The sequence below is a fragment of the Bos mutus genome, chromosome 14 (genome assembly GCF_027580195.1).
Source record: "Bos mutus isolate GX-2022 chromosome 14, NWIPB_WYAK_1.1, whole genome shotgun sequence".
Lineage (NCBI taxonomy): Eukaryota > Metazoa > Chordata > Mammalia > Artiodactyla > Bovidae > Bos > Bos mutus.
In genome coordinates this window covers 17,851,198-17,868,135 of record NC_091630.1, presented here as the reverse complement: position 1 = coordinate 17,868,135, position 16,938 = coordinate 17,851,198, and the positions used below count along the sequence as shown (strand labels likewise).

At 38.9% G+C, this 16,938-nt stretch overlaps 1 protein-coding gene across 2 annotated transcripts in view; it reads right to left on the bottom strand.

Annotated features, from left to right (window-relative positions):
* SPAG1 (sperm associated antigen 1) overlaps window positions 1-16,938 on the bottom strand; it is an 85,350-nt gene that overhangs the window by 50,505 nt on the left and 17,907 nt on the right. The window contains exons 5-10 of one of the 2 annotated variants that reach the window (XM_070383042.1): window positions 12,173-12,237; window positions 11,563-11,669; window positions 10,570-10,675; window positions 6,092-6,222; window positions 2,451-2,557; window positions 295-454 (exon numbers count right to left, since the gene is read on the bottom strand). In XM_070383042.1, coding sequence (XP_070239143.1) covers window positions 295-454; window positions 2,451-2,557; window positions 6,092-6,222; window positions 10,570-10,675; window positions 11,563-11,669; window positions 12,173-12,237 — 676 coding nt within the window. The remainder of the gene's footprint in view (window positions 1-294; window positions 455-2,450; window positions 2,558-6,091; window positions 6,223-10,569; window positions 10,676-11,562; window positions 11,670-12,172; window positions 12,238-16,938) is intronic. The other variant, XM_070383043.1, reaches the window with a different exon arrangement.

The window sequence follows — 16,938 nt, the reverse complement described above, 5'->3', positions numbered from 1 at the left end:
GGAAAAGATTTTAACTAGACTTACATGCTGATCATTTCATGATATATAAAATTATTGAAACATGTTGTACACCCAAAACCAACATAATATTATGTCAATTATACTTCAATAATAAAAGAAAAAAAGATGAGCTGTATTGAGAAAAAGAAGAAAAAACTTGCTTGTGGATTTACAAGGTAAAGGCTATAAAAAGTTTGGTAGACTAAGAATTTCTGTACGAATAGAAAATTTGAACCAGCTAATCATATAACAAGATAGCTCTTTTGCATAAATGAAAGAGAAAAGATGTCTTACTCTTATCTCCACTGCCATCTTCATGTTTTATTCCACTGTCCTTTTCATCTTCATCTTCTGAGTTTTCTAGTTCCTGAATAACCATCCTTTTCCCCTTGGTTTGAGTCTTAGATGCAGGTTCAGAATTTTTCAGATCTCTTTCAACCTCTGACAAGGTTTTCTACAACATAATCACCATGTTAAAGAAAAATTTTTTCTTTAGTAAAAAATACAACTATTCTTGCAGGTAATAATATGAAGATATTGAAAAGTGAATAAAGATAACTAAGATGAAGCTTTTTATGGTGGTCTTTATTTTTCTTTTCAAACAACTTCATTGATTTCTCTGATTATAATTATATATTTCTATTATAAAAAATTAAAGTATAACAAGCATAAAAAAGGAAAAAAAACTATCTGCAATCCCGCCTCTCAGATAAACTACTGATATTCTGATGATCATCTTCCTATATATGTTTGTATGCATATAAACTTGCAGACATGTCCAAAAAGTTTTATAAAAATTAAACCATACTGCTGTTGCTGCTGCTAAGTCGCTTCAGTCGTGTCTACTCTGTGACCCCATAGACGGCAGCCCACCAGCCTCCCCCATCCCTGGGATTCTCCAGGCAAGAACACTGGAGTGGGTTGCCATTTCCTTTTCTAATGCATGAAAGTGAAAAGTGAAAGTGAAGTCGTTTAGTCATGTCCGACTCTTAGCGACCCCATGGACTGTAGCCTACCAGGCTCTTCCGTCCATGGGATTTTCCAGGCAAGAGTACTGGAGTGGGGTGCCATTGCCTTCTCCGAAACCATACTACACATGCTTTTAAAGAGTAATATTTAAAGGTTTGGCAGATTTACTTGTATCCCACCGTAAAGGAAATCAACCCTGAATATTCACTGGGAGGACTGATGCTGAAGCTGAAGCTCTAATACTTTGTCCACCTGATGCAAAGAACTGACTCATTTGAAAAGATCCTGATGCTGGGAAAGACTGAAGATGGGAGGAGAAGGATACGATAGAGGATGAGATGGTTGGATGGCATCACTGACTTGATAGACATGAGCTTCAAGCTTATGTCAGGTACCCTGACCACCAAGTTCCATGGGGGCAGCAGAAGGCCCAGATAGGTACTACACACTCAGTGGGTTTGTGTCACAGCTGAGGGGTCTCACATTTAGAAAACTCAACACCCATATTTTATAATGTTGTTGTTGTTCAGTCGCCCAGTCATGTCCAACTCTTTGTGACCCCATGGACTACAGCACTCCAGGCTTCCCTGTCCTTCACTATCTCCTGGAGTTTGCTCAAACTCATGTCCATTGAGCTGATGCCATCCAACCATCTCAGCCTTCACATATGAAAAGCCAGCTCACTGGAAAAGACCCAGATGCTGGGAAAGACTGAGGGCAGGAGGTGAAGGGGGAAACAAAGGCTGACATGACTGGATGGCATCAACTCAATGGACATGAGTTTGAGCAAACTCCAGGAGCCAAACTGTCGCAAAGAGTTGGACATGACTGGGCGACTGAACAACAACAACATTATAAAATATGGATGTTGGGACATGAGTTTGAGCAAGCTCCGGGAGTTGGTGATGAACAGGGAAGCCTTGGCTCATTGGCTTGCCATGCCATGAGTAACAAAGTCTTCTGTGCCTGACCCAGGAGTCCTGTAAGTTTTAAATAGGGTAAAGTCTCAGACCCTTCATAGTTTTTGACACTTACCTCCACTCTCTAGGTCTGAACACAGATCCCCTAAGTACATATCTGAGTCAGTTTACTGTCAATGATGCTATGCTTACCATACAAGTTAAAGGAAGAAACACTCTTTTATGGCCATTAAGCTCATGCCTAATCCTACTAGGAACTTCTACACCACCCTGCATAATAAACTGAAATTGGCTCAAAGAAAAGGATTGCCTACAATGCTGTAGGAAAGAGAAAATTATTTATCCTTTAGGAGTAGGTTAATGATTTTGGACAATTTAAGAGTCTGCTTTCTTTCACTTCAAATACATGTTAACACCGGGGGGTGTCTGAGATGTATCTACTATTTAAAGTTGTGTCCTATTCATTCCTCAATATCATTTATCCAGCAAGGCTGGTATCTTAACATAAACCCAGAAAAAGCAAACTATAGAATTAGGTGAGGGATTGCTTTCTGTACTTACTTTGGCCAACTCATTATCAGGTTCAACAGCCAGTACTTTATTCAAGTCTTCTATAGCTTCCTGGAGCTTGTTTTGATGCTTATATGTGGTGGCACGGCGCAGAAGAGCTGAAAATTTACCAAAATAAAAGTTATATTTTTTTAACATGTGGCATTCTGATTATGACACATTCTTCAAGGGGAAGAATTTAGAATGCAATTGTGCAAACTAGACCCATTTTAAGATTCTTACAAATATAGAAAATGATCCTGAGGTCAAACAGAAGAGGCTGCAATAAAAAACTGTCCCTTCCAACAGCCTGGCCCTCTGACAGCTCCAGGCTCTGCCAGTTCCCCCAAGGCTGAGAGACTCCACATCTTAACCCTTTGAAGGCACCATGCTGTGCTACAATATTGGGAAGCTCTTCACTAAATAATAATATGTTCCTCCTTATAATCATCATGACTATTATTTCTACTTTCTGAAAACTTAAAAAGCCTTTCATTTAAATGTGGTATTTATATTAATAACCAAGCACCTAACTCAGAATATGGGTCCTTAGTGAAGTCTTTATAGCAATCTAAAATGAATAGGAACACAGAGAATCTTGGTGTTTAAGTCCAGCTAAGTTCAGAAATTGCACACTTTGGTAAATTGTATCAGAGAATTTTTGAAGGTTACAGCATCTAATTTGATAATTTTTAATACTAAAATGAATCATGATTAATTATGTCATAAGAGAACTTTGTGTAGTAAGCCATGATTTTGAAAAGAATCAGGCTTTGTAATTCTGGAATTTATATCTGATTCTGTAATTTATATCTGATTTATTTTAATAACACTATTTTAAAACATAAATTTGGCTAGTTTGATTTTAGTCTTAGAATGAGCCAGGAAAATCTAGAGGATAAATCATTTCATCATTAATATAAACAAAATTATAGCATAAGTACAAATTGAGCTATTACTGTTCCTATTCAGATTTCAGAAGGAACTGTCCATAAAGAAATATTCATGATATAACAATTACCATTTTAAAAAAACTCTTTATTTTTGGAAATAATTTCAGATTTACAGAAAGTTGCAAAGCTAATACAGACAGTTCTTATATACCCCAACCCAGCTTTAAGGCTAATATCTTACATAACTATGATATATTTGCCAAAACTAAGAAATGTTGTTAACTAAACATTAGACTTTATGTGGATTTCACCAATTTTTCCACTAATGTCCATTTTCTGCTTCAGGTTATAACCATATACTATGCTGCATTTAGAACAATTAATTTTTGAGTAAAAAATAAAGTTTCAAAGAGGATGATATTTATCCACTTAAGAAAATCTAAGAATTCTTAATGTTTTATGGCCATACTGATTACTAGATTTGGCTCTGTCAAACTTGTTTTTTTATATAGTGAAGATTCTGGTGCTTAAGAAATTATTCAAATGGGGAAAAATGAAAACAGAAGACCATTCTAGTGCAGAAGAGTAGCACAGTGGTTGAATGTGGACTCTGGAGTGTCATCCAGTGTCAAGTCCTGGCTCTGTCACTTACCAGCTGGGTGATCTTAGGTGAGTTGTTCAGTCCCTCAGTATGTCCATGTCCTTTTGTAAAATGAGTGTGCTAGTAACAGCTGTTGTTGTTTAGTTGCTAAATCATGTCTAACTCTTTTTCGAACCCATGGGCTGTGCAGTCCGCCAGTCTCCTCTGTCCTTGGGATTTCCCAGGCAAGAATACTGGAGTGGGTTGCCATTTCCTTCTCCCGGGGATCTTCCCAACCCAGGGATCAAACTCGTATCTCCTGCATTGGCATGTGGGTTCTTTATCACTAAGCCACCTGGCAAGTCCACTAAAAACAGTCCCTGCACCGTTACTGAGCTGTTGTGAAAAGTAATGGAGTTAATATATGTACTGCATGGCACAGGGCCTGGCACAGTGGTCGTGTGGAGACCGGGCACCTGCCTAAAGCTAGGACCCCACACATATGCTGTGATAGAGACAACATACAAGCAAAGAAGAACTTTACTGGGGAAGGGAGGGCATCCATGCCGATGACAGTCGGGCTGATGCACCAGGATCCGTCCTCAGCACACCATGGTTTCTGCCCACCCGTGTTTGTAGGCATGTGGGAAAAAAAGTAAGTGGTTGTATTTATCTGAATCCATAGTATTTAGAAATAGAATGAATCTACTATAATTTATGCCTCTCCCTTTCGGAATGACTCCTTGGTAACAGAAAAGGAGAGCAGAGTCTGACTTGCATACTTCAGCTTGGACCATAAGAAGGTACAGTAGGAAAGCAGAATGGAGGGCGGGTGTTGGTGGGGAGGTGTAGTCAGCTTTGGACACACTTAATTTAAGATGGCCTATGGACATCTAGGTGGAAAACCCAAAAAGCAGCTGGTGGAACGTTCTAGAGCTCTGGTGTGAGCTTATTAATAAATATTTAAAAATCATATTTAAATTTATTTTTTAGATAAAAAGATACAGTTCAATAAGCCAGTCAGAAAAAGATAAATACTGTATGATTTAATTTGTATGAGGTACCTAGGATAATAAAATCACAGAGACAGAGAGTAGACTGGTAGTTGCCAGAGGCTGGGGTGGGTAGAGAGGATAAAGAGTTGCTGTTTCATGGGTACATTTTCAAGATTTAAAAAGTTCTGCAGGTGGACAGTAGAGCTGACTGCACAACAATATGAATGTACTTAAGACCACCAAACTCTGTACTTAAAAATGACTAAGATGGTAAAAGTTTGTGCTATGTCAATTTTACCACAATTTTTTAAAAATTGAAAGGGAACAAAAACCCCACAAACTACAGCTCAAATGCGAGCGTGAGATATTTCTCTAAAAACGCATGTAGGACTTCCCTGGTAGTCCAGTGGTTAAGAATCCAGCTGCCAATGCAGGGAACGTGGGTTTGATCCCAGGTTGGGGAAATAAGATCCAACAGGCTGAGGGGAACTAAACCCATGCACCACAAGTACTGAAGCCCACGTGCTCTAGAGCCCCTGCTCCGCAACAAGAGAAGCCGCCGCAGTGAGAAGCCTGCGAATCACAACGAAGAGTGGCCCCCACTCGCCACGGCTAGAGAAAGCCTGCGGGCAGCCATGAAGACCCAGTGCAGTCAAAAAGAAGTAAAAACAAAAACATGTACACTTTGCTCAATCATCTGGGATTACTAGCTACATCAGTGCAAGTAATTAAAAAGTTAAATCCGAAGTTAAACTTGAAATGCAAAGTAACTTGAGGAAGGTAATGATTCACATATAGAAATTTGAGTTTATTTGAATTTTTTTTAGTGTAAACATTGGAGAAGGCAATGGCATCCCACTCCAGTACTCTTGCCTGGAAAATCCCATGGATGGAGGAGCCTGGTAGGCTGCAGTCCATGGGGTCGCTGAGGGTTGGACACAACTGAGCGACTTCACTTTCACTTTTCACTTTCATGCATTGGAGAAGGAAGTGGCAACCCACTCCAGTGTTCTTGCCTTGAGAGTCCCAGGGACGGGGGAGCCTGGTGGGCTGCTGTCTGTGGGGTCACACAGAGTTGGACACGACTGAAGTGACTTAGCAGCAGTGTAAACATAATGAGTATCTACAGATGACCTTCAACAGATGGTGCAGCAAATTTAAAGGTATTCTATGAATACTTTTTACCCTTTAAGTTCCCAGGTTCTAACTCCAAGACCTTTTCACAGTCCTGAAAAGCACTGTTCCAGTTCTGCAGTTTGAGTTCTGCTTGAGCACGATTGTTGTAAGCTGCTACGGTGGGAAGCACGGATAAGCTCCTGTAAAAGAGACACTTTTAAAAAGTTTTTAATATTTTATTGTGGTAAAACGTATGAAAGAGACATTAATGTCAACAAGCGAATGACAGGAAAACATAAAATGGAGAAACTCAGCTAAAGTTAGAAGCTAAAACAATCACAGCTCATGTTGTGGGTAGAATTTCGTCCACTCAAATTGGTAGGTTGAAGTCCCACCCCCCAGCACCTCAGGATATCACTACACTTGGAGATAGTCTTGAAAGAGATGATTAAGTTAAAGTGAGGTCATGAGGGTGTTTCCTAATCCAATATGACTAGTATCCTTATAAGAAGACACACCCAGAGGAAAGATCACTTGAGGACACAGAGGGAAGATGGCTACAGACAAGCCAAGGAGAGAGGCCTTAGAAGAAACCAACCCTGCAGACTCCTTGATGTCAGACTTCTAGCCTCCAGAGCTGTGAGAATACATTTCTGTTGTTTAAGTCAATCAGTTTGTGGCAGTTTGAAGGGCTGCTGCTGCTGCTGCTGCTAAGTCACTTCAGTCGTGTCCGACTCTGTGTGACCCCATAGACGGCAGCCCACCAGGCTCCCCCGTCCCTGGGATTCTCCAGGCAAGAACACTGGAGTGGGCTGCCACCTCCTTCTCCAATGCGTGAAAGTGAAAAGTGAAAGTGAAGTCACTCAGTCGTGTCAGACTCTGAGCGACCCCACTACCAGGCTCTTCCATCCATGGGATTTGCCAGGCAAGAGTACTAGAGTGGGGTGCCATTGCCTTCTCCGAGTTTGCAGGGCAGCCCCAGCAAATTAACGCAGCATGGGCTGTCAAAAGTAATACCATAAAATTCTACAAACTACTAAATCAATGTTTAGACAGATGCTTAAGTTTCTAGTGAAAAGGTTTAAAATTTATTCTGGCTTTAGAAGTGATATGATCATTTAAATACCCGTATTGTTGCTGCTAAGTCGCTTTAGTTGTGTCCAACTGTTTGCAACCCCATGGACCGTAGCCCACCAGGCTCTTCTGTCCATGGGATTCTCCAGGTAAGAATACTGGAATGGGTAGCCATTCCCTTCTCCAGGGGATCTTCCCAACCCAGGGATCAAACCCAAATCTTCCTCATTGCAGGTGGATTCTTTACCATCTGAGCCACCCTTAAATACCCACACAGATCTCCTCAAAACAAGCCAGTTTAGTTAACATCAATTTTTTTTTTCTTTTTTTTACTCTTTGGGGACAATTTCCTAGTTAAAAAAAAAAAAAAAAAAAAAGCAAATAGTGATCAACCACAACTAATACCCTTTGTTAAATTATTATCGTGTTAACAGACACAGTCTGTTATCTAAAAGTAGATTTAACTCTTAGGAAATAATCATAATCTTACCAAAGGACTTTAACTGAAGGAAACAGAAAAGAGCAGTAGTAATTGAGGAATACAGACCTTAAGAGAGTAAGTTTTACTACACTAAGGATATGAATGCAATATAATTAACGAAAAGAATAATTTTAAACCTACCTGGCTATTGCTTATAAAATTGATTTGAAATGTTGTAGAATAATTTGCTAGGGACTTCCCAGGTGGTCCAGTGGCTAAAACTCTATGCTCCCAATCCAGTGGGCCAGGGAGTTCAATCCCTGGTCGGGGAACTAGATCCTGCATGCTGCAACTAAGAGCCTACATACTGCAACTCAAAGATTCCACATGGCACAGTGGAGACCTAAGACGCTGCCTGCCGCGACCAAGACCTAGTGCTGCTGCTGCTAAGTCGCTTCAGTCGTGTCCGACTCTGTGCGACCCCATAGACGGCAGCCCACCAGGCTCCCCCGTCCCTGGGATTCTCCAGGCAAGAACACTGGAGTGGGCTGCCACCTCCTTCTCCAATGTGTGAAAGTGAAAAGAGAAAGTGAAGTCGCTCAGTCGTGTCCGACCTTCAGCAACGCTATGGACTGCAGCCCACCAGGCTCCTCCGTCCATGGGATTTTCCAGACCTAGTGCAGTCAAATAAATAAATACTCTCTATATAGTTTTAAAATAATGTATTCCTAAATATAGGAATGATAAGGGTATTGGTACACTGAATCTTCTAAATCCAGAATTACAATATAAGATAAAAACAGAAAACTCACAGAGTGTCTATTTATTAAGATCATTAGTGGAGATTTCCCAGGCAAAAATACTGGAGTGGTTGTCATTTCCTTCTCCAAGGGATCTTCCCAACCCAGGGATCGAACCCACATCTCCTGCATTGGCAAGCAAATACTCTATTGCTGAGTCACCTGGGAAGCCCCACAAGATCATTAAAGATGAATATAAATAAATCACATGGTTGGGTAGCAATCAAACATAGAAAATACATGTAAGAATAAATAACACAGGAGCGTGACACTGAGTACCTCCCACCTGCCAGACACTAAACATTAAACTCACTCAATCCTCATTATAACGCACAGAGGAGGAATTACTGCTTTCCCAATCTTACAGATGAGAAAACAGATGGGGCAGGAAGGTTAAGTAACATGCCCAAGGCCACAGGCTTGAAAATGGTAGAGTTAAGGTTCAGACCTCAGTGGTTTACTCTAGCACCTGTTCTCTTTACCATCATGTTACCCTGCCTTTCAGCAACTTGTTTTATTTAATCCTCACAGCTGCTCTGAGGTTGGCACTATTATAGTCTCATCACACTGAAATGTCTGAGACAAAAGAGGTGAAGAATCTACCCAAGGTCTGAAAAGTGGCAGTGTGAGTTCCCTTAACCATTGCACTATGCTGCTTTAATTCTTCACCTCTATGATTTCTTCAAAGAGGAAGACAAGAAAAAGTTTGTTCCCTGTAATAGGCAGGAGATTCTCCACTGGTGGAAATCTATAAGAAGAGAGAAAACAATACCAGAGCTGACACCCACCTGCCCAAACAGCGGAGGTTGAACCAAATGAATGATACCTCAATTCTATAAGAAGAGAGAAAACAATACCAGAGCTGACATCCACCTGCCCAAACAGCGGAGGCTGAACTGAATGAATGATACCTCAATTCTATAAGAAGAGAGAAAACAATACCAGAGCTGACACCCACCTGCCCAAACAGCGGAGGCTGAACTGAATGAATGATACCTCAATTCTATAAGAAGAGAGAAAACAATACCAGAGCTGACACCCACCTGCCCAAACAGCGGAGGCTGAACCGAATGAATGATACCTCAATATTCTCTTTACTTTGTATGTTCACTTCAACAGTTTAGAAACACAAGTGTTAAAAAAAAAACCAAAAACTTCTTTCAAAGGTGGAAGCACAATTTTACAGCATTTAGTTCTATTAATAAGATAGCATTCGTGGTTCTATAAGCACAGTTTGTCTATAACAGTATTTTAAGAAATTAGTTTATTTTTCACAGACTGTAAGAGCTTCATACGTTCGTACAAGCATACAATGAACATGTACTGTGAACCAGGTGTTGGCTGGGCATTAGGGGTCCAGTGGTATTTTTAAAAATGACAAGTGGGCTCAATCTTACAGACTTTATAGTCCAGTTAGTGCCAGATCACACAAATTTGAATCATACCTCCAACAGATATTACAAAGAGGTAAAATTACTATATGGGTTTGCAAATTTGGCAGTGGCGGGGGTGGGGGGCATTGGAGCGGTAATTGAGTTGGGTGGAGGTTTAACCTGGTCTGAGAAGTAAAGGAAAACTTCACAAAAGAAGTAAGGCATGGGCTGAGATCTGGATAATAAGTTAGAATTAACTAAATAACAAGTAGAGGAAAGAGTATTCTAGACAGAGGCTCAATATATGCAAAGGCCTTGTGGTGGGAGGTAGTACCATAAAATACTAGAGCCGGGCAGTCTACTACAGAACCTGAGTTTTTAACCTCTATCCTGAATGAACTTTCTGTTGAGTTCCATCCAGACAGCTTCTATTTCCTCTGTAAAATAGTAAAGTTAGAAACTCTGTCAAACATGGGAGTGGAGTGGGAGCTTGGAGTTTTAAGAAAAGTATCGAGAAAACAAGGCAAACACAAGTGAAAATGAAAGTGAAGTCACTCAGTCGTGTCCGACTCTTTGTGACCCCATGGACTGTGGCCTGCAAACTCCTCCACCCATGGGATTTTCCAGGCAAGAATACTGGAGTGGATTGCCATTTCCTTCTCCAGGGGATCTTCCTGACCCAGCGATCGAACCCTGGTCTCCTGCACCGCAGGCAGACTCTTTACTGTCTGAGCTAAACACAAGTGAATATATGATAAATTGCAAGTACCATATATTGAGTGATTATGACACATTATTTAGCTTATTTATATCATTTCAACAATCAAACACTATCATTTTTTAAATGACAAGATTAAACCACATCAAAAATCTGCTCACCGAGTATAGTACTTTACAGCTTCTTCATAATCTCCTGACTTAAAAGCTTCATTTCCTTTTTCCTTTTCACGCGTAGCCAGAAAAACCTTTTCCTTTTCAGTTAGACCTATAAATAAATGTTATCTGCTGTAAGTAAGAATATAACTTGATAGAATTTTCCAAATTTAAATCCAAAAATGCTTATTTTAACAGAAGCAGAAAACTATAAAAACGAATAAAGCAAATAAAAGGTTTCCTAAGTTTATGATATTTCTATTCTTTTTAATCATTCAGAATTTTTGAAGGTTTAGATTTCTCAATAATTGTTTTGCTTTACATTAAAGGTACTATGTACCTGTGGACTTCAAGTGAACAGAAAGTGCTCCATCTTTTTGTTTTGAGGAAAAGAAATTTGAAGGATTTGGACAAAAAAGATTTGAAAAAGGGAATGAAAACTGAATCATGGTAAAAACAAAATAGGTTTACATATTCATATGTTTTTAAGTCTTATTACACTTAAGTATCATAACTATTATTATTCATAAAATTAATAAGTTTAAGGATAGAATGGAATTTGTTAGAGGTGATCAGCCCTAGGAGAAAATTCATAAACTTTTTATGGAAATATACAGCTCTTAAAGAGAATGTCTTTGGGTCAACAGTTTTTATTATCATTCAAAAAAGGTAAAGATTACTGCTGCTGCTGCTGCTGCTAAGTCGCTTCAGTCGTGTCCGACTCTGTGTGACTCCGTAGATGGCAGCCCACCAGGCTCCCCCGTCCCTGGGACTCTCAAGGCAAGAACACTGGAGTGGGTTGCCATTTCCTCCTCCAATGCATGAAAGTGAAAAGTGAAAGTGAAGTCACTCAGTCATGTCCGACCCTTAGCGACCCCATGGTCTGCAGCCTACCAGGCTCCCCCATCCATGGGATTTTCCAGGCAAGAGTACTGGAGTGGGGTGCCATTGCCTTCTCCAGTAAAGACTACTAAATCATTCCTATTTTCCCCCCATTACCTGCTGTATCTAGTCTTGTCTCAATTTTAGACAAATGTGATTTGTTGTTTATTACAGTTCTTTCTTTATCTTCATCAAGTTTTGCACATTCTTTTTCCACGTCAAATCTTAAATGAAAAATAATAAAAAACTAGGAAAAAGCTCAATACAAACAAGAGAATAAAACTTATTATTGATACTCTTGTATCTGTATCACTGTGCCTTTAGAAATAATATTCCAAAAATATATGGTAGGTTTGTATTAGATGTCACCTGTATTTTTTCCTAAAAAACACAGAATTTAGCGAGGACTTAAATTTTAATCAGCCCTAAATTGTGCAGAACTTTGTTATTACAGTAGTGACTAATTTATCTTAATTTAAAAATTTGTTATTTTGGATGGGTAAATATTGCATTAGTTATTTTTGGTTACTCATAAATAAAAGGATGCCATAGTTTTTTATTTAATGAAGAAACAAAATCAAGAGTGCTTAATCCAAATACTCTTAGTACTCTACTGACATAACTTACATTTGATATGTTCAGGTTTAAAATAATTAAGGAGTTATTACAGTATTTTATGACAGTGAATTTTTACGGACAATTTTATATAAAGAAATATAAAACATACTTATCCCACTCCGCATAATCTCTCGGAATTTTCTTTTTAGCTGGTCTACTTTTAGAATTCTTATCCTAAAAGAATAAAATTATATTTTATGAGATATTTAATATAAGATTAGCATATTTTCATATAAAGGTGAAGTATTGGCTTAAGATACATGAATTGAATGGATAAGAATAAGTTACCCTTGAAGATAGGACAGTTTCAGTATTATAATTATTAACATAATAATACACAGCAGATTAATTATGAGAGTGATGAATAGGACTTTAGGTACATATGTAAAACTTTAAAACTTACATGTATGAAATGTGATTATTATTGATTTTCTTATAATGAAAAAATATGAAACTATCATTCATTCTTTTAAAACCTAGGCATTGAAGAAATAGCTAGTTTGCTGTATTAGAGCTGTTTTGCTTACAATGACAGATACCCAAGTTGGACTAATTTTGTTTAAAAAGAATAATTTACTGGCTTATGTAACCAAATGGATGAAAGGGCTGGGATATTGCTGGATAAAGGATTCATATACCCTCTCTCTATAGCTCTTCCTCTCTCCACCTGTCTTCTCTTCCCTAGAATTCTCTGCTTCTCTCTGCCTGATTGCTTGCTTTCTCTATGCAGTAGGAAATGTGGCTACACTCAGTCTGGGATTATAACCTCACCGGCTTCCCAATCAGAAGGGAAAAGGAGACTGACTCTTCTCCCCATCTTTAGTTAGAGAAATCCCAGGGAAGGACTCTGATTAGCTAGTTTGCATTATGGGTCATCACTGACCAATCCCTAGCTTTGTGTCATTAAGTGGCTCAACCCAGGGCACATGCCCACTGCAAGCACCAGAAGGGAATGAGAGGAAAGCAAACAACAGCTAAAAATAGTTTCTTAAAAATCATCATTTGAAATCATCTGAATGGATACACAAGCACAATTCTGTAATATTATACACTGGTCATTAGGGGTTAACACAGGTCTTCCAAATATTCCTATATTTCATTATACAATTAAAAATCATATCTGTTAAAATTTTCATGGTGATCACCAACAGGCACATGAAAAGATGTTCAATGTCACTAATCATCAGGGAAATGCAAATTAAAACCATGAGATATCACCTCACACCTGTCAGAATGGCTATCATCAAAAAGACCAGAAACAACAAACGTTGGAAAAGATGTGGAGAGAAGACAACTCTTGTACACTGTTGATAAGAACATAAATTGGTGCACCCACTGTGGGAAACGGTATGACGGTTTCTCAAAAAACTAAAAATAGAACTACCATATGATCCAGCAGTTCCACTCCAGGGTATATACCAAATATTGCTGCTGCTGCTAAGTCGCTTCAGTCGTGTCTGACTCTGTGCGACCCCATAGACGGCAGCCCACCAGGCTCCCCCTCCCTGGGATTCTCCAGGCAAGAACACTGGAGTGGGTTGCCATTTCCTTCTCCAACGCATGAAAGTGAAAAGTGAAAGCGAAGTTGTTCAGTCATGTCCGACTCTGCGACGGCTCCTCCATCCATGGGATTTTCCAGGCAAGAGTACTGGAGTGGGGTGCCATTGCCTTCTCCTACCAAATATTAGGTTGGTACAAAAGTAATTGTGGTTTTGAATTGTGAATTTTAAATCATTATAACTAGGTTTAAACACATCTTTATTAATCAAAATAGGAAGTGTTACAATCAACACATTTTTTTTGCCAATGAGAAATAAGTTTGTTTATTCTTGCAGCATAAAAATCTGTGCTTCAGGGTTTGATAAACTCTTGGAAAGCACTTTCTGCACCCTGCTGGTAGTGGAAGTGTTTTCCCTGCAAAAAGTTGTCTAGATGCTTGAAGGAGTGGTAGTCAGTTGGCAAGAGGTCAGGTGAATATTGCGGACACTTCATTCAACTTCTGAAGCATCGGTTGTCATGGAGAAGAATTGGGCCCTTGCTGTTAACCAATGCCAGCTGCAAGTATTGTAGTTTTTGGTGCATCTCATAGATAGGCTGAACATATACTTCTCACATGTAATGATTTTGCTGGGATTCAGAAAGCTGTAGTGGATCAGATAGGCAGCAGACCACCATGACCATGACCTATTTTTGGTGGAAGTTTGACTTTGGGTAGTGCTTTGGAGCTTCTTCTCAGTCCAGCCATTGAGCTGGTCATCTCCAGTTGTCATATAAAATCCAATTTTCATTGCACACCTCAATTTGATCAAGAAATGGCTCGTTGTGGTTTGTGTAGAATAAGCAAAGACAACACTTCAAAAGAACAGTTTTTTTGATTTATGTTCAGCTCATGAGGCACCTACTTTATTGAGCTTTTTCACCTTTCCAATTTGCTTCAAATGCCAAATGACGGTAGAATGGTTGACATTGAGTTCTTCATGTAGTTTTTAAGAGGATCGGTTTCAAAGATTTCTCTCGATTGGTCATCATCAACTTCCAATGGCTGGCCACTATGCTCCTCATCTTTAAGGCTCTCCTTTCCTTTGCAAAAATTCTTGAACTACCATTGCATTGTACATTCATTAGCAGTTCCTGGGCCAGGTGCATTGCTGATGTTGCCAGATGTCTCCGCTGCTTAACAACCATTTTGAACTTGAATGAAAAAGTCACTTGAATTTGCTCTTTGTCTAACATCATTTCTATGAAAAAGTGAAAGTTGCTCAGTTGTGTCCGACTCTTTGCAACCCTATGGACTACACAGTCCATGGAATTCTCCAGGCCAGAATACTGGAATGGGTAGCCGTTTCCTTCTCCAGAGGATCTTCCCAACAAAGGGCTAGAACCCAGGTCTCCCACATTGCAGGCTTATTCTTTACCAGTTGAGCCACAAGGAAGCCCAAGAATATTGGAGTGGATACCCGATTTGAACCAGGGTCTCCTGCATTGCAGGTGGATTCTTTACCAACTAAGTAAAATAAACAGCAAATAACTGCAACCATGAAATTAGAAAATGATTGCTTCTTGGCAGGAAAGCTATGACAAACCTAGATATTGTATTAAAAAGCAAAGACATCACTTTGCCAACAAAGGTCCATATAGTCAAGGCTATGGTCTTTCCATTAGTCATGTATGGATATGAGAGATGGATCATGAAGAAGGCAGAACACTGAAGAACTGATGCTTTTGAACTGTGGTGCTAGAGAAGACTCTTCAGAGTCTCTTGGACAGCAAGGAGATCAAACCAGTCAATCTTAAAGGAAATCAACCCTGAATACTCATTGGAAGGACTGATACTGAAGCTGAAGTTCCAATATGTTAGCCACCTGATGCAAAGGGCAGACTCACTGGAAAATACTCTGATGCTGGGAAAGACTGAAGGCAGAAGAAGAGGGTGACAGAGGATGAGATGGTTGGATAGGATCACTGACTCAATAGACATGAACTTGGGCAAATTCTGGGAGATGGTGAAGGACAAGGAGCCTGGCATGTTGCAGTCCATGGGGTCTCAAACAACAAAAATAAGTCACTAGCAAAAAAACATAAAGCAAGAAATTCAAATTAAAATGGTGTATAATATAACCACATTTAAGACTGTATTCCAATATCAAACAGCAAAGTTCAACAATGCAAAACTGCAATTACCTTTGCACCAACCTAATAAAATGAAAACACTAATTTGAAAAGATAAATGCACCCCAATGTTCACAGCAGCATTATTTACAATTACCAAGATCTGGAAGCAACCTAAGTGTCTGTCAACAGATGAATGAATCAAGAAGTAGCATATACATACAATGGAATACTACTAAGCCATAAAAAAGAATGAAATTTTGCCACATGGAACAACATTCGTGAACTTGAAGGCTACTATGCTAAGTGAAATAAGTCAGGCAGAGAAAGACAAATATTATATGATACCACTTGTATGTGGAATACAAAATATAAAACAAACTAATAAATATAACAAACAGGAAACAGACTCACAGATATAGAAAACTGGTGGTTACCAGTAGGGAGAGAGAAGGTGAAAGTGGGGATTAGGGGGTACAAACTATTATGTACAAAATAAATAAGGTACAAGGATATACTGTAAAATACAGGGAATACAGCCAATATATTATATTAACTATAAATGGAGTAAACCTTTAAAAATTGTGAATTACTATAAGACCTATAACTTGTATAATACCATACACCAACTATATCTCAATTAAAAAAAAATTAAAACTACTCACAGAGCTCATCATAAAAGTCATTAAGTGTCTACCCTAAGGGGAAATTTTTTTTTTGTCATAAGCATCTATCTGAGAGCCCCCTAAGAATATGAAGTACTGTGAATTTCACCTGAAAGCTCAGATTTTACCACTGGCAACTAATACCATTCATTGTTTTCCTTGAAGTGACAGACCATTTTATTCATTTATAAGAAAATGTCTGCCAAAAACTGAACTCTGAATAACCATAGCTGGTCTGTCAGTCATCTCTTCAAGTAAAAGTTGTTCCAGGAAAAAGTTGCTAATTCGGCTGACAGTCAGTCACACAAGTGGGTTTTCTTATGATGATCATCATATTTCATTTCACAGTGAAGTGCTTTCTGTGAAGTCTGCATTTTGTCACACAGAATATTAAAAAGATATGTCTTCAAGGTATCATATATAACAGAATACATTTTTTGTTGTTTCATCAAAGACATTTTTAAGTTAAATAGGAATTTCTTACTATGAGTGTATAATAGCAGTGGAGCGAACAATGACCACTAGTTTAATCAGTGCCACCGCCTTAATTCACGTTTTGGGCATCCCTGGTGGTTCAGGGGTAAAGAATCTGCCTGCCAAA